General features: G+C 36.6%; 1 protein-coding gene and 1 non-coding gene across 2 annotated transcripts in view; one reads left to right on the forward strand and one right to left on the reverse strand.

Moving 5' to 3' along the window:
- Positions 1-25082, reverse strand: part of CFAP47 (cilia and flagella associated protein 47) — a 374219-nt gene that overhangs the window by 306078 nt on the left and 43059 nt on the right. Inside the window, exons 9-17 of the mRNA XM_066250539.1 lie at positions 22348-22537; positions 20991-21204; positions 17778-17921; positions 16941-17154; positions 16745-16841; positions 9105-9321; positions 8553-8791; positions 2959-3089; positions 107-229 (exon numbers count right to left, since the gene is read on the reverse strand). Of these exons, the coding sequence (XP_066106636.1) occupies positions 107-229; positions 2959-3089; positions 8553-8791; positions 9105-9321; positions 16745-16841; positions 16941-17154; positions 17778-17921; positions 20991-21204; positions 22348-22537 (1569 nt within the window). The remainder of the gene's footprint in view (positions 1-106; positions 230-2958; positions 3090-8552; positions 8792-9104; positions 9322-16744; positions 16842-16940; positions 17155-17777; positions 17922-20990; positions 21205-22347; positions 22538-25082) is intronic.
- TRNAV-AAC (transfer RNA valine (anticodon AAC)) lies at positions 21539-21614 on the forward strand. Its single transcript has one exon. It is a non-coding gene; the product is annotated as a tRNA-Val (tRNA).

Genomic DNA, 25082 nt, shown 5'->3' on the forward strand with positions numbered 1-25082 from the left:
AAACTATAAAGACTAAAATATTAATGCCATGGTGTTCACAGAAAAACAAATTAATTCAAATTATAATGTGATCTGATCTAGGTAAGATTCCAAGAGTTTACATCACCTTGAAATAGGCATGGTTCTGTCCAACATTATGAAGAACAATTCTCTTCGAGGTTGTTAAACCTTGAGGGATATTACTAAAGAATATCCTTGGCTCCAAAAATACGACCTTGGAGTTACCAGGCTAAAAATAAGAGGAGAAAAGTGAAAATGCAATTGAAAAATACTAAACACCATTTTTTACATTTCCTAGATAACTCAAATTTTTTTTCAGCTTTATGGAAATTTCTGAAATATGAGGTGTTATCAGATTTTCTTGTTTTAAGTTTTATTTTTTATGTCTTGTGTTGACATTGTTTCAAGTGTCCCACTCAATATAACATCCTCTACCCCCCCCATCAAGCCCCTCATGCCCCATGCAGTCTCTTTCCACCTCTATCTCCTCCCCCTTTCCCCCCTCCTCATACCTCCCCCTCCCCCTCTCCCTCTGGCTATTGCTACCCTGTTGTCTGTATATATGTGTTATGTATATGTGTTTTTGACTAATCCCTTCACTGTCGTATCAGATTTTCTGGTGTGCTTAAGAAAAAGGAAAATAGTATAGAATATTTAAATTGTACTCCTAAAGTGAGGAAGGCAGAGAGGGAGTAAGATAGCCCCATGGAGGAAGTAAATCCAGGACTGAGAATCATGTAGATAAATCACTGAAGATGTAAAAGATCATCTACCCAACTATGTACAGTGTTACTATGTGCTATGCAAAAGGAGAGAGTTCAAGGCTCACTTAATTCTGACCAGGTGGTGTTGCAGTGGATAGAGCATAGGACTGGGATACAGAGGACCCAGGTTCGAAACCCCAAGGTCGCCAGCTTGAACATGGGCTCATCTGGTGTGAGCAAGGCTTGTCAACTTGAACCCAAGGTCGCTGGCTCGAGCAAGGGGTTACTCGGTCTGCTGAAGGCCCATGGTCAAGGCACATATGAGAAAGCAATCAATGAACAACTAAGGTGTCACAATGAAGAACTGATGCTTCTCATCTCTCTCCCTCCCTGTCTGTCTGTCCCTATCTGTCCCTCTCTCTGTCTCTCTTTCTGTCACAAAAAAATGGCTCGCTTAAGTATGGGAAATAATGTACCAAATGCATGCTTCTACTAGAAGTCTTAATATGTGGATAATGTACACTTTGCTTATCTGAGAATGGGGAGGGAGCTTACTGTGATTCACAGAATGACTTAGGCATAGAACTCCCTCACCTCATCCCACACAAATCATTCCATAGAAGTAGTACATCATAAAACACTTTTGGGAAATGTTGATATTGTCCAGCTCTGCCATTTAACAGGAAAGCAAACCATAGACAAGGGCAACTAGAACCCATGTTTTCCAATTCATCATTCAGTGCTCTTTACACCAGAATCTATTGTCTTTATCTATAATATATTATTTCTTATTGGCTTAGGAGAGTTTAGTACATTCTTATAATTATATGAATAACATGGCATGGGTAAATGAAATAATAATTTTCAAACAAAGCTAACAAAAGAGGAAATGGTCAAATTCTTCATAAATCAATGACAATTTATGCTGCTCCATCTTTACTTGTTTAAAAGCAAGACTTCACACAGTCAATTTAACATTAAGGGCTTCAAAAGTTTACCAAAAACAAATCTAATTTATTATTCTGATATGTCAAATTTTAATTTTTAACCAACCCTTGTGCAAGAAAAGCATAAAGCAAATTTTATTAGAGGGTAACAGCAAAGGCTGTGGAGGCAGATATAGCTGAAAATAAATTCCAACTAGGGCATTTGACTGCATGTGTAAACTTGTATTAGTTAATTAACCACTCAAATCTTCCATTTCCTCACCCATCAATTGAGTTGTTAGTATATGCCTATAGAGCTGTCATAAAGATGAAATGAAATACTACATGAACACCATTTAGTATCATGCCTGACATTGTAACTATTTAATAAAATGCCAAATCTACATTACCAAGTCCCTCGTCTTTTATCTGTCAGAATAAATACACATGGGGTAAATGTGTGAGAAAATTTATATTAGTAAACTTGTCAAACACAAAACAGTGAAGGTGGTAGGATCCAGTTTATTTCAAGCTCAGAGCAGTGGAAACACCCTGCTAACGTCTGATTGCCACTTGCCATCACTAAAAATAAATGAATCTATTATCTCTTAAGGCTGTAGGTTCTTTCATAGCTGAACTGTGTAAGAGCATGATCATGGCATGGAGATAGAGACAGGGTTTGGTAAAACAGCATTTGGCTTGTGTTAAATTACTAAGAACACAGGGAGGGAGATTTGGTATACAAGCAGATTCCTAGTGACTAAGAGGCATGAAGTCAAGGACTTCTAGGCTCTACCACAGAAAGGAAGTTAAAATTATATATTACAGCTCTCACTTTACTCATAGTTTCACTCCAGGAAATATATTCTATAAAAATAAGAATTTTCCATACTTCCTTGCCATATAAATTACATGATCTATGCCACACTAATTACTAATTATTACTAGAATACCAAAAATGCCACACAGTAGGGCAAAAACATAATTTTCTCTGTTTCTCTTTGGCATCTATTAATGAAACAATTGAATTTCAAGTGGTTCCCATGGTATTATAGATGTATAGGGGCTCTGACAACAATCTAGGATTGTTGGCACAAAAGTCTTAGGTTTCTAAATTAATTCTAGATAACACATTTCTTAACAAAGTCTTCACTTACAATAAAGAAATAGCTCCAAAAAGATACTAACATAATTTAGTTAACAAGTATAATATGCAAAATCCGTTTTTGTTAACATAATATACATGTCTAACTACTCGATGCACATATGTATACCTAACCAATTTAGAGCCCTCAAAAATAGAAGTCACATTCAAGAGAAATCATTACCTGCGCGATACATTTTAGTGACTCACTGTCTCCCTCGTCAATGCGAAGAACAAATCCTCCCCTTTCGGGAGAACTGAAGCCTGGGATCCATACTACCTCGCATTTCAACGAGGAATATGGTTCAACACTGCCTACAGATGATATAGAGAGAAGTCAGTTTCACATTTTAATTATATTTAGTTTTTAATATCCAAAATAAGAGATGGCATACAAATATGACATTATATAACACATTAATTAAATTACACTGAAAAAATAGATAAATGCTAGATGAGCGATTATCCAATGAGTCAGACCTACAGTTTGATTAAAATGTAAAATGCATACCTTGTTTTCCAATTTCAACAGGCAGATGAAAATATTTGACAAAAAGTATGCCAGTATTTAGCAAAAACCAGAAATTTATCAATGAAGCAAACACTCTAGGATTAGAGATGGCTTTATACATACACAGTCAAAAACCATTTGCAATCCCTGAATAAGAGTCCCCTTGATGTTTCCCAACACTCTGAAATACTTGTTAACATCACACACTCATTCAGTTTCCAGAGAAAGCAGTTACCAGAGGCATTTTTAAATGTTCTCATCCCTAGAAACATAACTTCTAATAGAGTTGCTTTATCTGCTTAATCATTTGCTTTAAAGTAAGAAAATAATACTTGATGGAAAGAATAAGTCAGAGCTTCTTCCTTATTGATCAGGATGACCTGAGATTCAAAGACACTGCACAATGAAAGGGTAGATGAGTGATCATCACAAACTTGGCCTTGGGTCAGGTTGACTTTCATGTGATGTCAGTTTCCTCAATCTTAAAAAAGATATAGTGCCTACCTCCTATGACCATAAAGGGAGACAACAATACATGCAAAAGAATTAACATAGTATGTGAAGCCCAAGAAGCACTCGGTGCCAATTATTATCAATATTCTTGAATGTCAATACTTCAGAAGACACAGTAATTTATAAAAAGAATAGAAACTAGTCCCGAAACAGCTAACCATCTAGGTCTAGTGGGAGGCCACCAGGATTATATTTGTCTATAAGTAACAAAAAGTCCTGCTACAACGAGTTAGGTAGATAGGGGTTTGTTTATCTTACTAAGTTAGAAGTCCATTAATAAGTATTCCAGAGCTGCCTTAACAGGTTGACAAGATCTTCAAGGAGCAATGTTCGTTCTAGTTTCCCACACTACCATTCCTTACTGTGTGGCCTTCCTCGGTGTAGAAAGGTATCATAGAATAGTGGTTAAAAGAGCACAATTTCTAGGGTCAGACTCCTTAGTTCAAATTTCAACTCTGTGACTTATTAGCTGAGACCCTGGACAATTTACTTAACCTCTGTAACACAGTTTTCTCATATATAAAATGGGAATAACAATTGTATCTAACGCAGAGAATCGTTGAAGGGGATTAAGTAAGCTAAGATATGCAGAAATACTTCAAACAGTGACTGGCACAAAGAAGGGGGGTAGTAGAAATAGAGGAAATTTCTGTCCATATCTCATTGGCAAGATGCTTGGGAAAAGAGATTTCTGGTTCCCCAAACAAAATGAAGGTCCTGCTAGAAAGGGGAATGGATACCAAGTATGGGCTTAGCAACATCTACCACAATAGGAGATGTATATAAACAAACAGTTCTGGGTAATATTAAAGAAATACAGAGTGGGAGCTGAAAAGAAGGGAAAGGGAGTCTCAACCCAAGAAAGTAGAGAAAATCTCATTTAAGGAGATGGTATTTGAATGGTAACTAATGGACAAACAAGAAATTTGAAGGAGGACAAAGCTGGGGGAAGAGAGTGTGTCTGGTAAAAAATGTGAGGGGAGTAACGGAGATGTAGAAGATTCAACACTACATACAAAGACACTTGAAAAAGGAACAGGAGAAATAAATTGGGTATCCAGACTGAGCAAGGGTGGGATTGGCAGGGCAGGTATTACACATGGCCAAGGAGGGAGAGGATTGAAGAAGATAATGAACCAATCTCAAGACAAGTTTGAAGACTGAGTGGACTCAAAGGTTCAGTAAGGTTAAAGACAGTAAAAATGAAAACAAAACAAGCAGAAACATGAATACCTAATAAAAACATTGTATTAGAAGCCAACTTAAAAACCATCAATCAGCTCTTACATTCTTCCCTTACAATATCCACTAACCAAACACAACCCAAACTACATCACCCTCAGGAAGAAAGGGCAATCAGAACATAGAATTTAATTTAGAACTATTCATTTTACTTTACAAAAACACATAGAAAGATATGATTAAATGTATTATCTGAGATGCAAAACCCATAGAAAAAAATGATCTAAGAAAAATACCTTGCTAAAAATTCTTTCTTTATAAAAACAAGCAAAAACAAAATTAAGAAATTATATTTATTCTGAGCATCAAAAAATGACACAAGAAAAATCTATGTATGTAAATTATGTATAGTTTCTTCAGTGCTATCTAAAATGGGTTTAAGTACTGTATCATTTGTGTTCTAAAAAGATAAAAAATACTTGAAGACTAATGTGATTACTCATATGAACACTGTATTTGGAATTAAATGTCATTGTGATTTTTGTGCTTTGACTTAAAAATTTCTAACAGATGTTATGAGCAGCCTAGAGAAAATAAACACTAAAATCTCCCTGTAAAAATAAGTTCTAAAGATCGTGAGAAGCATAACTGGTGTTCTACTTTGTAATATTGTAATTCCACATCTATCTTGACAAATTCAGCATCATCACTGCATTTCCATGGCAGCCCAGCCATTTCAACCCTGGTTAGGATGGAGAAACATGGAACAGTGCAGTGTGCTGTGCCTTTCAGATGCCCCCAGCTCTATGTCACATGCTAAATCAGAACCTGTAGCAGGGATGCAGTTAATATAACTAGCACTGTTTGATACCTGTTCCAGAAACAACAGCCACAAAAAATAAACCTGGAGATTTACCTAGAACCACTGAAATGGGCATAAATAGTTTTTCTTTCTTCTGATTGTTCACTCAGCTTTTCCCTAGATTGGGACAGGACTCAATATCATCAGTATTAATAACAACAACAACAACAAAAAAGAACTTAGTCAAATGAGTCTGCTAAATAATAATGGAAGTATACTTCAACTGTTTAATCAATAATCTGGATTGTGCTAAATCACCCCAGGTTCACAAAAGATGAAATATGGCTGTGTCAATGATCTCTAACTCCAGCGAAGGAACAGTCTTACTCTTCCGCTTGTTAAGTTTGTAAACATCTCTGCTTATGTCTACATTAAAATTAAGTAAATTTAAATTAACACTTAAGTTTGTTTACAACACTCCCTGTTACAAACGCTGGTAGAGTTATATAAAAGTTGTGATTTGGAAATAACTGATACTGACAGGAATATACACCTAAGCCAAGATTTCTACAAACTAGAATTCCTCTGTGATCTGGTAATCTATTTAGATCACAAATGAAGGCTATTCCTAAATTAGAGATAAAGAAGGAAGGAGAGAAAAGAGGAATGGAAAAGAGGCGAGGAAGAAAAGAGACAGAGAAGGAAGCAGGGAGCAAGGTTTGAGGATGAATGGCAGGAACCATGAGAGGTTGTTATTACCCTGAGGATACTTTGAGGGAAAAAAGACAGTCCAAACACAATTAACAAATTTTCCTAAGAAAGTAGCTATCTATCTATTTGGCACCTACTCTATAGGAGTTTTCATATATTTAATCTTTATGAGATATAGTAGTCTCTTCATTTTAAACATAAAGAACCTAGTGCTTATAGAGTACTCTCCCAAGATCACAAAGGCAGTGAAAAGGTATGGATAGTTTTAAAATCAGGTCTGACTCCAAAGTTTTAAATTCCTCTTGCAGAATTGGACTTCAGCTGATTATAAAACACCACGTGACTCACTGTAGATATAAGGATGCAGACCTTTCCATCTAGCTAGAAAGTCATGACATGTAAATAAAACGAAGATACCATATTCATCGCTCTGCTTCTAACTTGCCATTTTATTTCTTTAAATGCTAGCTTGTGTCCTCATGTGATCCTCACAGCACATCACAATTATGTTTGCAAAATCTGATACGCTACTAGGTAAGTGACAGTTTAGCAGTTACCAGGGATTAGTTTTGTAACAGGCACATTAGGCAGAATTAAAAATTCCAGAAAATGACAGAAGCAAGGTTAAGAGGATAGTTAACGAATACAAGGGACCATCTAAAATGTTAAGTCTGAGATTATTTTCTATTAATTAACAAATTTTCAGCCTGACCAGGCGGTGGCGCAGTGGATAGAACGTCGGACTGGGACGTGGAGGATCCCGGTTCGAGACCCCAAGGTCGCCAGCTTGAGCGCAGGCTTATCTGGTTTGAGCAAGGCTCACCAACTTGAGCCCAAGGTCACTGGCTGGAGCAAGGGGTCACTCGGTCTGCTGTAGCCCCACGGTCAAGGCACATATGAGAAATCAATCAATGAACAACTAAGGAGCAGCAACGAAGAATTGATGTTTCTCATCTCTCTCCCTTCCTATCTGTCTGTCCCTCTCTCTAACTCTCTCTCTCTCTGTATCTGCCACAAAAATAAAATAAATTAAAAAATTTTAATTAACAAATTTTCTTATTTAAATGACAGTTTTAAGTTCTTAATTTTGTTAATCAGACTTCATTACCTGTATTAAGTATTGACTATAAGGAATTTGTGCATCCTTCTAAAATAATTCACAATGTAACAAAATGTAACTCATTCTGAATCATATCATCATGAAACTAAAACTAAACAAAAAAAAATACCAAGTTCACCTGTATCTGTGATGGTTAACTTTGTCACCTGGTCAAGCTATGGTGCTTAGTTGTTTGGGCAAGCATCAGTCCAGATGTTGCTGTGCAGGTATTTTTTTAGATATGATTAACATTTAAGTCAACAGACTGAGTACAGCAGATTACCTTACAAATGTGGGAAGGCCTCATCCAATAAACTGAAAGTCTTAAAAGAAAAGACTGAGATCCCTTTGGATTGAAGATTGCCACATCAATTCTTCCCAGAGTCACCAGTCTAAAGGCTTGCCCTAAAGATTTCAAACTTGCCAGTTTATATAATCATATAAGCCAATTCTTTAATCTCTTCCTCTCATACACACATACATATATACACACACAGATACATACATGTGTTAGAAGTATATAAATATAGAGAGATATTTCCTATTGTACCCATTTCTCTAGAGCAGTGATTTTCAACCTTTGTTTCTCATGCACTCATAAACTAATTACTAAAGAAAAGGGGGCCCTAACCTCTTCTTCCTTAGTAACAAATTTATTTGTGCCATGAGATGAAAATGGTTGTATTTAGTCAGGGGCACTGACCTCAGTAATTAGTGTGTGTTTGTGCCATGAAAAAAAAAAGGTTGAAAATCTCTGCCTAGAGAACCCTCATACAGGATCTGTATTTTTAAGTCAAATTTATGCATGTTTTATGTATGTAAAAATAAATCTCCAGATGACCATATCAGATTTACTTGCATGTTCTCAGCACCCCTATACAGTACATACTCAATAAATGATTAATGCCTGAATACGTGAATAAATGATGTCTAAATCAAACAAATCGAATAAACTATTACCTTGATTTGGACGAATGAAAAATCCTATTTTTTTTGTGTATGCTGGTATCCACTCAAAGCGAGCAACATAATTCTGATGATTATACAATGTCACTGTATCCCTAAAGCATGTTTTCAAGAAAAAGCCATGTGGCTTTAACACTACTTCTTTTGAAGAGAGCTCAAGTCTCACTGGCAATACGTCTGCCACCACTAAGATGTGTCCACCAGGTATACTGTTCACTGTAAAGGTGAACGACCTGCAAAACAACAAAGGCTTCCAGATTTAACTGATAATAACTATTTGCAATTATAGAATAAAGGTACATGTAAAAATGCATATAATATTGACTAACATCCACAGTGAACTCCTAGTAAACAAAACATTAAAGTAATCATTAAAGATAAACTATAACTGAAATAAGAATCTATAAATTCACAAATTGATACATATGTAGTTTCTGTGTTTTGGGATCAAACTGAATGTACACTACAATCATTGGGGCAAATAAAACATATTACACAATAGGACACTTTGATTCTAGCAAATAGTAATTTGAAAATAAATCCTACTTCCAAAATTTTCCAGCGTTGGGAGACTGAAATATCATTGGAATATAAGCACTCGATGAAGGTGGAATTACATACGACAATTGTTTGGTTTTCTTAAGTTCTTTCAAATTAACATCGAACTTGATGAAAACATGACTAGATAGCATATTAACAACATGCAGAGGACGATTGTTTATGGAGTTCACACAAATATCACCAAAATTAAGTACGGCAGGACCTAAAAAAAGGAAAAGTTATTAAGTTTAATGTTGGCAACATGTTCATTTTTTTAAAGTTTTCATAATATATTTTGATCAGTTAATTTATAAAAACATGATACTCAGAAATATATTCACTATAATATCCGACATTCTTTTTTTAATTTTTTAAGACTTTATTCAATTTTTAGAGAGGAGAGAGAGAGAGAGAGAGAGAGAGAGAGAGAGAGAGAAGGGGGAGGAGCAGGAAGCATCAACTCCCATATGTGCCCTGACCAGGCAAGCCCAGAGTTTCAAACCAGCAACCTCAGCGTTCCAGGTCGACACTTTATCCACTGTGCCACCACAGCTCAGGCCTATATCAGACATTTTTAATCAAGATTTATCTAAATGTCCATAAGTTGATGATTAGAGTTTACTGGCTAAAATTCAATATAATTATATTCAGATTATATAGAACATTATTAACACTCATTATAATTCACCTTAGCACATGTATTTTCATATTCCAACACCCTCTCCACTCATCAATACATTGATGCCCACTTATTCAGAATTTACAAAAACTGGTTAATTTTACCATAAATCATTGCTTAAGTTTTCCTGTTTAAATGCCTAAAGGTTTTATATCATAACAATTTAAATAACTGTCTTATGCTTTTTCAACAACTTAAGTTAATTATAACTGATATATAGTAAACTATACATGCTTACAAGTATAGAATTAAATAAGTGTTGACATGTCTACTCCTGTGAAAAAATCACGAAGAGAGGGAACATCCCTCACTACAAAAAGTTTCCTTGTGCTCCTTTATATTCTCCCCCTTGTACCAACCTCTGAATTCTCCCTTCCCAGACAATCACTCATCCTCTTTTATGTCACTGGAAATTAGTCTGCCTTTTCTAAAGTTTTATATGAGTGGAATAAAACAGCATTACAGTTTTTCTGTGATGTTTCACTCAACAAATTCCTTGGAGATTCATTCATGTGGTATCACATAAGTCAACAGTCCATTCTTTTATACAGTGTGTGCATAAAGTCATGGTGCACTTTTGACCAGTCACAGGAAAGCAACAAGACAATAGAAATATGAAATCTGCACCAAATAAAAGGAAAATCCTCCCAGTTTCTGTAGGATGATGTGGCAGCATGTGCGCATGCACAGATGATGACATAACACCATGTATACAGCGGAGCAGCCCACGGCCATGCCAGTCAAGATGTGGATGGTACAGAGGACAGTTCAGTGTGTTCTGTGGCTCACTAAATTCGAATCTGTCACCAAAGTGCAAAGTGAATATCAGTGTGTTTATAATGAAGTGCCAACACATAGGAATAACATTACTTGGTGGGATAAGCAGTTGAAGGAAACCGGCAGTTTGGTGGAGAAACCCGTTCTGGTAGGCCATCAGTCAGTGACGAGTCGCTAGAGGCTATATACGGGATAGCTACCTAAGGAGCCCTAAAAAATCTGTGAGCCCACATCAAACTGCCCTGAATAGGTATGAAACTGGGAGAGTTTTCCTTTTATTTGGTGCAGATTTCACATTTCTTTCATCTTTTGTTGCTTTCCGGTGACCGGTCAAAAGTGCACCATGACTTTACAGACACTCTGTATAACTACAGATGCTGCTGACTCAGACACTAAAAGAAAAATTTGGGAATGCTACAAATAACCCTATGCATATAAATATGACATCTTAGCCTGACCAGGTAGCAGTGCAGTGGATAGAGCATCAGCCAGGAATGCAAAGGATCCAGGTTCAAAACCCTGAGACTGCCGGCTTGAGCACGAGCTCAACCAGTTTGAGCGTAGGCTCACCGCCTTGAGCAGGGGACCATAGCCATGACCCCATGGTCACTGGCTTGAGCCCAAGGTCGCTGTCTTGAGCAAGGGTCACTGGCTTGGCTGGAGCCTTCTGGTCAAGGCACATATGAGAAAGCAATCAATGAACAACTAAGGTGCCACAACAAATAATTGATGCTTATCATCTCTCTCTCTTCCTGTTTGTCCCTGTTTGCCCCACTCTATATTTAAAAAAAAAATGACATATTTGATGAAGGAGAGCAATTCTGGGGGGAAAAAACCCCAAAGTACCAAAACTCTCCTAAAATGGTGTAAATTATTTGAAGTCTTACAAGTATTATATAAATTGAATATGAAATTACTTTATCTGAAAATAGAATTTCTTTACTTAGATGGTTTCTCTGAAGAATTCTATGTAACATATAATTATACTGTACTCAATCTCTTTAGAAAACAGTAGAGGAGTAGACTCTTCCTAACTTTTCCAACTCAGTTCAGGGGGCCAACATTAATGCCAAAACAAAGACATACAAACAAAATCAAACAAAGCAAAAAAGCAGACTAATATACTTTATGAAAACAGATGCAAAAATCTATATTATGTCCATATCTCTGACCATATCTATATTATATCTTAATAATACTACAAGGTAGAAAAAAAGGAAGTTTGCAAAAAGCTGGGAGATATACTCTAGAGAAAAATATCAATAAAAAGATAACATTATACAGAGTGAAATAAGTAAATCAGAAAAAAACAAGAACTGTAGGATTCCATACATAGGTGGGACATAAAAACGAGACTAAGAGACATGGACAAGAGTGTGGTGGTTATGGGGGGGAGGGAAGGAGGGAGAGGGGGAGGGGGAGGGGTGGGGTACAAAGAAAACTAGATAGAAGGTGACGAAAAACAATCTCTCTTTGGGTGATGGGTATGCAACAGAATTGAATGACAAGATAACCTGGACATGTTTTCTTTGAATATATGTACCCTGATTTATTGATGTCACCCCATTAAAATAAAAATTTATTTATTTAAAAAATAAATAAATAAATAAATAATAAAATAAAAATAAATAAATAAATAAAGAGAATGAAAAGGGAAATCTAGATAGAAAGTATAACTAAAAACAACTAATTTCAAACCTACTCCTTCACACTAACCCAGTGGTTCTCAAAGTATGTGCCCTAGATTTCCAGGTATGCCCTATGGCAGGCGTCCCCAAACTACGGCCTGCGGGCCACATGCGGCCCCCTGAGGCCATTTATCCGGCCACCCACCGCACTTCCGGAAGGGGCACCTCTTTTATTGGTGGTCAGTGAGAGGAGCACTGTATGTGGTGGCCCTCCAATGGTCTGAGGGACAGTGAACTGGCCCCCTGTGTAAAAAGTTTGGGGACCCCTGCCCTATGGTATTCCAGAGAAATATGTGCCTGTTGGGGACCAAAACACCAACAGGGTTTTTGGACTTGAGAGTTTTGGGGGACAGAGGTGTGGAGAATTAGCTGTAAGCTGACAGTCTGCCCAACCCCTCACCTCACTTGCCTGATTAGGTTGTTAAGCTGTGGTGCTGGATTGTTTACACTACCCCCATGTTCCCCAGAAAGACTGGAGGCAAGTTTCTTCTATCCTTTGTTTGGTGTAAAGTTAAGATGATATGTATGGTGGGGGTTTTCTGCACTCAACACAAGAGTAAAAAGAGAGGAATTCTTCAATGTATTGATGAGGAAATGAGAGTTTGCCTTTCAAATAAATATACGCCCAAAGATTGCAGAAATTGCTAGGATTCATCAGGCTCATGTTTCTCATAAACACAAGAATGAAAAAACTTAACACATTTGCACTGGGACCTGGTAAATTTATTAAATCTTACTAAGAATGTATCTTTATATATAAAAACAGAACTATTTTGTCATTTTTTTAATTTTTAACCCCTCTCTTTTATGAATTTTAAAAAGTATAACTCAAAAAATGTAACATAAAAATGTTTTTGAATGTCAGAATAAATTTAATTTTGTCATATTTATTTTGTTTAATTACCATAAAAGCACCCTAGGACTTTATATATTTTTCCTTTAATATTTGACTTAAGTATTATAACATATTTCTCAGAAATTTCTATATAGTGTGCCTATAATTATTTGTAGGATTTTAAATGCGCCCCAACTTCAAAAATTTGAGAACCACTGCACTAAATATTTGAGCAATTTGATCAAGGTGTTTCACCTACCTGGGCTTTATTTTACTCACCTCTAAATTGAAAATAAAAGCATTTACCTCATAAGTTATTTATATAATTTAAAGGATTAAATAAGGTTTTGTTTGTAAATTGTTCAACACAATGACTGGCTTACAATATGCATCAATAAATGGTAGCTTAAAACCAAAATGATGGACAAATGCTGAAGAAGCAAACAATACTTCATATGACTTTCCATGTCACTCAGACTCCTATCATAGTTTTCACTATTGACTCAGGTAATCTCCAAATGCTCTACTGCAGTGGTCCCCAAGCTTTTTTGGGCCACGGAACAGTTTAATGTCAGAAAATATTTTCACAGACCGGCCTTTAGGGTGGGATGGATAAATGTATCACATGACCGAGACAAGCGTCAAGAGTGAGTCTTAGACGGATGTAACAGAGGGAATCTGGTCATTTTTTAAAAATAAAACATCGTTCAGACTTAAATATAAATAAAACGAAAATAATGTAAGTTATTTATTCTTTCTCTGCAGACCGGTAACAGATGGCCCACGGACCGGTGCCGGTCCACGGCCCAGGGGTTGGGGACCACTGCTCTACTGTATCCTCTTGAAAACCATTTCAATTTATATTATAAATATATAAATATATACATGTATAAAATATATAAATATCTATGAACATAAAAATATACAGAAATATATACATATAAATTTATATTATAAATATAGAGCAAATTTTCTTTAATCACAATGTCCTTTGATAGTACCACTCCCTATCCTATGCATAGTCTAGAAAAGCACATTTAAGGCACAAAAAATGAGAGCAACCCTTGAAGAGAAATAGAGTAAGTGACCCCAAGATATGGCACACCCCAAGGTATGCATATTATTTTGAGTTGAAAGCTTAAGGTCCAATAGTCTCCAGACCTCTCTCTTGACTGCCTTGAAGAACTTACAGGCCTGGTAGAGAAAGAGCTATTACCAGAGATAGCTTTTATATAAATGACATATCTGTGTAGGAGAGCAAATATCTGTTCTTGTCCTGTGAATTACCCTCCTCCCCTTTGAAGCTCCAGGCTCCCATCCTATTCCTTAGTTCAGGATATAAGCCTCAAATTGTCTTTTCCTTGGGTCTCATATTTTATGATGCTCTCATATGTATGAAATTAATTTTTTTCTCCTGTTACTCTCTTATGTCAATTGAATTATTAGACCAGCCGAAGAACCCAGAAAGGTAGAAGAAAAAATTTTCCTCTCCTACTTCTCCCTGCCAATTTCATAAACTGCATTTTCAACACATGCTTCCTCCAAATGATTCAATATTCCCACCATCAAAGTTGCTGCCCTTGTAAACTTAGGGGCCCTGTCCCCAGAGGGCCATTATTAAAAATACACAAGACACCAGGTAAAGAAGGGAGAGAAGCTGGCGTTGGAGTTGTAGAAGAAGCACTGGACACTGTCTTCTAACTGCTCCTTTTGCATTTGTATAGAACTATTCATTTCACTAGTTAGTCACCAATTTGGAAGATTCAGGGTATTTACCACCCAATAGTTAAAGGTAAATTGCTGGGACTAAAATGCCTATCTATATACATGGCATAAAACAGAAGCACAGTAAATTGAATCACCCCCCACTGCTTTGCCTCCAACCTTGTACCTCTTTTGACGTCTCCTTTAATCTGGATAATATCACAGTTTGTATTTGGTGTTTTTGTGCTAGGTTTTCCCTAGAATAAGCACATCCAAATTAATTAGTCATCCTCTGCCCACATCTTAGGGCCACCTTTAGTCTGCCTAGAATGAAATGAGACCTCACTGTTCATTCCAGTATAGTCATTATTTCTTTATCCATAATCATCCTTTAATAGGCATACTACATGGCCATAAAAAAAGAAAATTTTACTTTTTGCAATGGTATGGATGCACCTGGAGAGTATTATGCTAAGTAAAATATGCCAGTCAGAGAAAGACAATTACCATATGATTTCACTCATATGTGGAATCTAATAAACAAAATAAACTAACAAGCAAAATAAAGACAGACACATAGACAGCAGGCTGATAGCTGTCGGGGGAAGGGAGGGTGAGGGGAATGAGGGAATTGATCAAAAAAGGACAAGCAATCAATCGATCATGCAAACAGACAACAGTGTGATAATTGCTGGGGAAGGGCGGGAAGGTGGAGGAGGCTATGGAGTACAAATGGTGTTGGATAAAGACTTGCCTTTGGGGGGTTGAACACACAATACAGTGTATAAAGATATGTTGTAGAATGGGGGCACCTGTAACTCAATAAATTCAATTTTAAAAGAAAGAAAATGGACTAGAGAGGGACACAGTGGAACATCTCTGCAAGGTTGAAGGGGAGTTGTCACACGTTTCCTAACTCATGACTAAAGGTGTTGTCAAAATATCTTGTTGGAGGCCCTGGCCGGTTGGCTCAGTGGTAGAGCGTCGGCCTGGCATGCAAAAGTCCCGGGTTCGATTCCCGGCCAGGGCACACAGGAGAGGCGCCCATTTGCTTCTCCACCCCTCCCCCTCTCCTTCCTCTCTGTCTCTCTCTTCTCCTCCCGCAGCCAAGGCTCCATTGGAGCAAAGATGTCCCGGGCGCTGGGGATGGCTCCTTGGCCTCTGCCCCAGGCGCTAGAGTGGCTCTGGTTGCAACAGAGCAACGCCCCAGAGGGGCAGAGCATCGCCCCCTGGTGGGCAGAGCGTTGCCCCCTGGTGGGCATGCTGGGTGGATCCCCGTCGGGCGCATGTGGGAGTCTGTCTGTCTCTCCCCGTTTCCAGCTTCAGGGAAAAAAAAAATCTTGGTGTGGCTAACTTGGTGCAGTCATTTGGGGTAATTTTTTGGCAGCTTCTTTAAAGTTAAACATAAATTTATCATACAATCCAGCAATTCCAGTCCTAGAATCTAACCAAAAGAAATGAAAATGTGTTCATTCAAAGAATTATAGGTGAATGCTTATAGCAGTATTATTCACAATAACCTAAATCTGGAAACAGCTCAGTGTCCATCAACTGCTAAATGGATAAACAAAATGTACTACTTAGATATAAAAAAAGAACAAAAAATTTATACCCACTACCACATGATGAACCTCAAACACATCAACTAAATACAAGAATCAATGTAAGAAAGTACACATATTGTATGATTCTTTTTATACAAAATATTCAGAACAGGCAAATCTACAAAGATAGAAAGATGATTAATGTCTGGGGTGAGGGTGGGAATATGAAGTAACTGTCTATGGTTATGAGGGTGATGGCATTTTAAAAATGAGTTGTGATGATGACTGCATAATTCTGTACATTTACTAAACTACATTGACTTGCATACTTGAACTGGTAAATTTTATGGAATATAAATTACACTTGAATAAATCTGTTTAAAAAAACAAAGACATCGTAGGTATTTGTAAATTCTTACCAATGATTACTTGATGAATTTGCCTTGGTGTCAACATTAAGGTGCAATCACGTGTTTCCTGAGGTGTGGATGGGTATGGTTTAAGTCCTTCGTGAACCTGTGAAAAATCAAATGATTTCAAAATCGATTGTTCAATATTAGCAAAAGGTATTTTAAGAATTTTCGTGGCATAATCAAATGTAAATATTGCACGTGCCTCTCTTGCTAAGGCCTCTGCTTCCTTGGATTCTATATCACTGGTGCACAGCAGTTGGTAAGGTTCGAGCTTGTGTTCTGATGATGAACATGGTTCATCTTTTAATTCTGCAAGTGAGAGTGAAGGCGACTGTAAACCTGACACTTGATATAACACTGTTTCTGCAAATTCAGCGTCATCCCTGTTGAAATCATAACAATAAAAAATTGAGGCCAAGTATTTTCAAAAATACATCCGTAATCCCAAATATTCCCCATATTGCATATGCTGTGGTTGGCCCACTCCAATCCATTTATGCAGACTGATGCACTAATCTGCATAAAATTACCTTCTGATGAGGAGACCCACTCTCAAACACCTCCTCAAAGAAGTTATGCTTACCCCACCACACCCAGCAATACCTCACAGTCAACGACTGATAAGAGGCACAAAAGACAAGCCCCTTCGGTCAAGGCAGGAACAACTATGTATGCCAATTTATGTCCAAGAGATCCTAGGCGTCCGGCTGAGTGTAAACTTTATATGAAACATATAATTTTTCAGTGACCTCCCTTGCCCTATCCTGCCTCTCTCACACTGTATAGGTTTCTCTTAAAAGAACACTCTCCAAAAATCACACGTGCTGGCTGGCATCCCTGTCTTAGGATCTGCTGCTGGGGAAACCCACTTAAGATACTCCCAAATCAAAGGTAAGAAAATAAGTCATTGCAGGTAAAGTAGTTCAAGGTTTTACTACTTTTATACACGAAAAGGTCATTTAAATCACTAAAAAGAAACTAAGAAGTAAAAAAAATATCTGGCTCTGTGTTTCATATTGCTTGAGGAAGTCAACTTTACCTCCGTGCTTGTTTCTCAAGGCGCATATTTCTTATATAGTCATTGTAATAGTTTTCGTTTCCTTTCTTTTCTAGTAGTTCATAATTAGTATATGCATAATCAGGATCCACATAGTGATGTCTTGGAGTCTTTGTGAAAATGGTCCTACAATAGGAGTAAGTGATGTTAATATTCACATATATGCATTTATTAAATCAGTATTTACAGAGTGCCAACTATGACAGGGATTGGGCATAGAACAGTGAATAGCAGACTCTAATTCTTTCATGCATATCCTACTATATATCGATGCATTATTACACAGAGAACTACAATATCTAGTTTCCTTCTTAACCAAATCAGAGAAAATGCTTAACATCATTGAAATATAATGGCCCCTACCCTGAACCTACTCTCGGAGAATTAGTCAAGTAAACAATTTGGACAGTTCTAGATTATAGATGAGCTATATCTGAATCTGATTAGTGTTATATTTCATATTCACTAACTGGGTTCATATTCTTCCTTTTCAGCCACTATATATTTTCCATTTTAAAAAAAGTACAATTATTCATCTCGTAGCCTTGTTCTATCTCAATCCTCAGCAAATTTTATTGATCACAAGATTTTCACCCTCAATAATTAACTCATTAAGTATGAACCTATTATACCAATCTACTCTAATCCATGGTTTCACTTTCCATAGTTTCAGTAAACCATTGTCCAAAAATACTAAATGAAAAATTCTAGAAATAATTCATTAAGTTTTAAAATTTGAGTCATTCGCAGTGGCACAATAAAACCTCTCATCTTCCCACTCCATTGCACCCTAGAAGTGAATCATCCTTCTGTCCAGTGTATCCATGCTGCATATGCTCCCTGCTTGTCACAGTGCACCCTTCTTGGCTATCATATCGGTTGTGAAATATATAGATAGGTAGATAGATATAGATATAGATATAGATATATAGATATAGATATAGACATAGAGATAGACATAGAGATATAGAGATAGATAGAGATATATACATAGAGAGCACATTCACACAAAAATTTTATTTTACTGTTATAATTTTTATATTTTACTATTACTTATTGCTTTTAATCTCTTATTGTATTTTCATAAATTCAACTTTATCATAGGTATGCATGTATGTATAGGAAAAAAACATAGTATATACTATAGAGTTTTGTATTACCTGTGGTTTTAGGCATCCACTGGGGGGGGGGTGTCTTGGAAATATCCCCTGTGGATATGGGGAGATTACTAGAATAATGTGGTCAAATAAAATTGAAACTACTATTTCTCTCTGTTTTCAACAGTTCGTCAATGGTTACAATGAGACAGCTTTAACTTAGTTAAAGTCTTTAAGAGTGAGGCAATAAGAGAAACAAATGCTTTCTTATTCAAAGACAGTTGATATTTACATTTCCCTTTAGGCTCTGTGAACCTTAACCATCTTTAGAACCTAGAAATAATTCCTATATACAAAGTCTGTAACAAGAATAACTTGGAGGGATTTGGAAAAAAGTACAGTAGCCCTCCCCTTTTTCCACAGAGGATATGGTATTATAGTAAATGCCTTCACATATCTAAGTGCTTATCAGTTCCTTAAAACCTGAGTTAAACCAGTGTCTCTGAAACTTTGAGTAGCCGACGTTTCTAATATGCAACATACAGGGGACAAAATTTATTACGTAAATAAAACATTTGAGCTCATTTATTAAAAAGTATTTATGGAGTGCCTACTCTGCACCTGACACTATTCTAAGCACAGGACATACTTTAGTGAACAAAAACAAAATAAAAATGTCTACTTTATTTTCTTCTAAAAATTTGAAAAGGTAAAAATGCATTGCAAATAAAATAGTAATAACAATTATCAACAATTTAATATACTGCTAAACTTTATTAATAACATTTACTAATTGCTAGCCAGAAAATAACTGGACTAAATTTTGTTTTTATATTAGGAAATTTTGTATTTATATATGGAAAACAGTGGCCATGTAATAAATAGGAAACAGCCTTCTTCAAAAAAATTGTAGCATTTTAGATCATCTGATTTAACATTGATTCAGACAGAAATAAAATGTTTATGTTAACATTAAATGAACATGTTATAGCTCTCTATATAAATATATTTACACATAGGAAAGAATTTAAAAGGATACGTTAAAAAGTTGTTTCCTGCTACAATTTCTGCAGGGTGGGATGGAGTACAATGAGTCAGAGGGAGGAACAGATTTTCCTTTTTTATTCTATTTTTATGTTTTTACTTGTCAAATAAAAAAGAGAGAAAGAAAGGCTGATACAGATGGAATTGTAAAATGAAATAATAAGGTACACTATATAAAAACCTAGAATTTTCCAATTGTGAATAATAAAACAATTATGGCCTAAAAATCAAATGGTATTGCTATAAAATTAAGTGAAACTACTGCCTCCCCAAAGGTAAAGAGATAAGTAGAGAAAGCCCAGAGAGGCACATTACCAATTTATATAGTCTACTAGTAGTAGCACATAAGCAGGCAGAAAAGAAACCCATTTTGGTCTCAAACATGTTAAAATCATTCCTAATTTAAAGGCCCAGGTAAAGATGCCAGGATGCCTGTGTTGATTCTAACTGTTGGTAAGGAATTAATTTATTTGAGGTTTGGGTATATTTAAATTGAGGTTTAACATCAATTATAATCCTAATTAGGAAAGTTTTAGTTCAATTTTGGAAAGATTATTGGAAAAATGACTTTGAGGGGATGGAACAAAGATGACTGAGATGAAGATGAAGAAGACGACGACAACCATGATGATGACAATGACATGAGGATGACAAGGACAGCTGGTTTTTCACTATCTTAAATTTCTTTTTTTAAATCTTAGGTAAATTCAAGCTCTCAACTTAATGAACATAACTACTTTGAGGACTTGATATCCTTTCAAAAGTGATTATTTCTATTATTATTCTATAATTGTCAACAGCATATTTTAAGAATAAGCTGGTAAATTTTTCACCTCCTGGCAAGTGCAGAGTAGAGGTGATGAAAGGTTAGACAAAGCAAATAGAGTAGCATTTAACAACAATCTCTAATGTAAAAAAGCTATAAATGTTATTATCATCATCATCATCATTATTACCATTATTAGTTTGTTACAGAAGAATATGGTAAGATCTCTGTATATCAAGTTGGTCACTGACTCATTCAAAATTTTAGGTTTTTAATATAGCATGTTACCTGAAATATTTATCCTGGTCTGTAGACCTGACACTTCCAGCTCGGTCATTGGGAAAGGCTATCAGTGCATTGCTCACTAACCCTTTACTTGAACGATGATCGTGAATGGTTGTCTTGTCTGATTGCAACATCGCGACAGGTGCACATCTCTCGCATTTTACCAAATCTTTGACCATAAACTGTCCCGTAGGATTAGTGATGAAAGGGGATATGCCTTTTACAGAATTGGATATTAAGGTTAAATAGTTTTTAACTTCATTTTTCCAAATAACATCCATGAGTTAATTAATACACTAGGTCAATGGTTCTAAATTAAAGCTGAATCTCTAAATAAACAAATTCAGAAACTCTAAATGGACCTACACAAAACAATGTAGCAAAATAATTAATGTATAAAAAATAAAGATAGTAACTTGAAGGATTGGTTTGGCATAAGTCAAACAAATTAATATAGGTTAAATAGTTGAATACCAGCAATTTCATATGGTTCAATTCATAAAAGATAACTGAGAATTAGATAAAACAACAGCAACAAGAAAATCCTTGAGGCCCTGGCCGGTTGGCTCAGCGGTAGAGCGTCGGCCTAACGTGCGGAGGACCCGGGTTCGATTCCCGGCCAGGGCACACAGGAGAAGCACCCATTTGCTTCTCCACCCCTCCGCCGCACTTTCCTCTCTGTCTCTCTCTTCCCCTCCCGCAGCCAAGGCTCCATTGGAGCAAAGATGGCCCGGGTGCTGGGCATGGCTCTGTGGCCTCTGCCTCAGGCGCTAGAGTGGCTCTGGTCGCAACATGGCGACGCCCAGGATGGGCAGAGCATCGCCCCCTGGTGGGCAGAGCGTCGCCCCTGGTGGGCATGCCGGGTGGATCCCGGTCGGGCGCATGCGGGAGTCTGTCTGACTGTCTCTCCCTGTTTCCAGCTTCAGAAAAATGAAAAATGAAAAAAAAAAGAAAGAAAATCCTTGAAATGGTAAATTATACTTATATTATACACTCAAACAAAGAAGTAAAAGAATAAAATAAAAAACTATTAAAATATTCAATTAATTTTATAGATCATTAAGCCAGTGTATTCAAAGTACAATCCTCCAAATGTCAATATCAGTATCCACTGGCAATATGGTAGCAACGGCAGTCTCTGGCTTCCAACAATGACCTACTTAATAATCAATACTTAATAACCAATGCTGGAATGCAGGCCAGCAATATCTATATTAACAGAACTTCTAGGTGATTCTGAAGCATTAAAAAGGTAAGAACCACTAGATTAGACCAAAATTGATATATACAGCTGAGCAATTAGCATATTGATAATCTTATATTAACCTTACAAAAAAGGTAAGGGCCTATGATGACTTACCAGGATTAATTTTCATCACAACTTCTTTCGGGGAAGCTATGCAGACAGTCTTGAAAAGTAAATATATTTGATGAAAAGCTTGCTGCGTTAAAGATCGCAAAGTTTTATCAGCCACCGGTCCAATAAACTCTATGTATTGCTTCACTTCAAAGACTCCAAATTGATGTGGAATGAATGAACATGTTATTCTCTAAAAAAAAAGAAGAAAAGTCACAATTGCTATAGGCTAAAGGTTTGTGAAGTCCTAAAACTCCTATGTTAAAACTTAATGCCCAGGGTGATAGAATTAGAAGGTGAGCCCTTTGAGATATGATTAGGTCATGAGAACAGAGCCCTCCTGAATGGAATTAGCACACTTATAAAAGAGGTCCCAAGGAACTCTCTATCCCCTTCCACCATGTGAGAAGACACAGTTTGCAACCAGGAAGGGGGCCCTCACCTGACCACATTGGAACACTGACCTAAGACTTTCAGCCACCAGAATTGTAAGAAATAAATTTCTGTTGTTTATAAACTATGCAGTCAGAGATATTTGTTATAGTAGCCCAAATAGATTAAGAAAATAATATTGTACTGTTAGAAAAAAATAAAAGCCAAATCCAAAAAGAAGTTTATAAAAAATTTAAGGAGAGCTAGTTCATCATGGTGACATTAAAATGCTTTAGAAATAGCATTAACAGTATAGACAAACCTTTATGATACATATTATTGGAAAATTATTTAAGAAAAAAGTAAGAACCATTGTACCTAAGCACTTTCAGAATGGAAGCTTAAGGATATCCAGAATTCTACTCCTCTACAACCAGAAAAAGGCCACTAGAATAAATGTCAAAATCAACTTGTCAGATATTTTTAAATTTCTTATAATCTTGCAAAAATCCAAGGAGTATATATTTAAGAAAAAAGTGGCTGAATATTTGAGAAAATAAAAAAGTTTTTGTGGCATTTTTACTTACTATAATCCCATCCTGCTATTCCCAGTTTTGTGCTTTTCTTGAAAAACAGCAGCCTTGCAACTATGGAAGCTGTGAAAACTGTTAGCCTAGCAGCCACTGAGGGAGAAGAATCCATTTGGAGCGTTCCAAAAACCCATCCCCAGCGAACTGCCCCTATTTGTCCTATCTGGAAGGTGGCTGAAAAGTCTATTATGAGGTTACATCTTTAACTGACCTGACTTACAACTCATTCAGTGTGAATAACTCTTTCCCCGAAGTGTTGCTCCCCACTACAAAAAAATCAGCTGTACTTGTTGATGGATGGATGGATGGATGGATGGATGGGAGGAAGGGAGGAAGGGAGGGAGGGAGGAAGGGAGGGAGGGAGGGAGGGAGGGAGGGAGGGAGGGAGGGAGGGAGGAAGGAAGGGAGGGAGGAAGGAAGGAAGGAAGGAAGGAAGGAAGGAAGGAAGGAAGGAAGGAAGGAAGGAAGGAAGGGAGGGAGGGAAGGAGGGAAGGAGGGAGAGGTAAGCACAAAATAAATTATTCACAGGGTATTTGAAAAGTTCTGATATATTCCTGGGAATCTAGATTACTACAAGCATGTGCACGACAGTGAATCTGCCCAGGAATGTTTGTGAAAATTCTAATTTCTCACCTCTAGCTGAATTTGTGACCCTGTACAAGGAATAACTGAAGGCCGCCAGGAGGGTAAACTACCTGACAAAACACTGAAAACATTCCTCACCCAACACACTTACACAAAGGCTCTTAGCAAAGGCTATGAGACTTACAGACACAAGGAATTTAAAAGAATCTGTGCCTGGTCATTAACTAACCTCTAAATTAACTGAGCAGATACATGATTGGTTGCACACAACAAGGAATGCCACCTTTACAGAATTAGCCAAGAAAGTCACAAAACATACAAAACAACAAAAAACACCAAAGACAGTAAATCCTGGTGGCTATCTCATTTCCAGAGTTGCCAAATTATATAATTTAAAATGTTTAGTTCTCAATAAAAAAAATTATAGGATACCCAGAGAAGTAAAAAAAAAAAAAAATATGGCCAGGCTTGACCTATGGTGGCACAGAGGATAAAGCGTTGACCTGGGGAACACTGAGGTTGCTAGTTCAAAACACTGGGCTTGCCTGATCAAGGTACATACAAGAAGCAACTACTACAAGTTGATGCTTCCAGCTTCTTCTTTCTCTTTCTCTCTCTCCTCTCTCTAAAAATCAATAAATAAAATCATATATATATATATATATATATATATATATATATATATATATGCACCCAATACACAGGAAAGATGCAATAAATAGAAACTATGCCTAAGGAAACCCAAATGTTGGACTTAGTGACAAAGATGACAGGTTGACTATTATTAATATGTTCAAAGGACTAAAGAAAAACATATCTAAAAAATTAAAAGAAGCCACTGAAAGTAAAAATGAAAAGTGAGACTACATCAAACTAAAATCTTCTCTGGCCCTGGTCAGGTTGCTCAGTGGATACAGTGTCATCACAGCACACTGAGGTCACATGGATCAGGGCACATATGAGAAGCAACCAGTGAGTGCACAACTAAGTGGGAAAAAAAGCTGATACTTCTCTCTCTCTCCACCCATTTCCCTTTTCTCTCTCTTCCCCCTTCCCCTCTCTCTCTCTCTCTCTAATCAATGGAAAACATTTTTAAGACAATAAAAAGCTTGTACACAGCAAAGGAAACCATCAACAAAACAAAAAGACAACCTATTAAATGGGAGAAAATAATAGTAAATCATATATCTG

Source organism: Saccopteryx bilineata, chromosome X (genome assembly GCF_036850765.1).
Source record: "Saccopteryx bilineata isolate mSacBil1 chromosome X, mSacBil1_pri_phased_curated, whole genome shotgun sequence".
NCBI classification, from domain to species: domain Eukaryota; kingdom Metazoa; phylum Chordata; class Mammalia; order Chiroptera; family Emballonuridae; genus Saccopteryx; species Saccopteryx bilineata.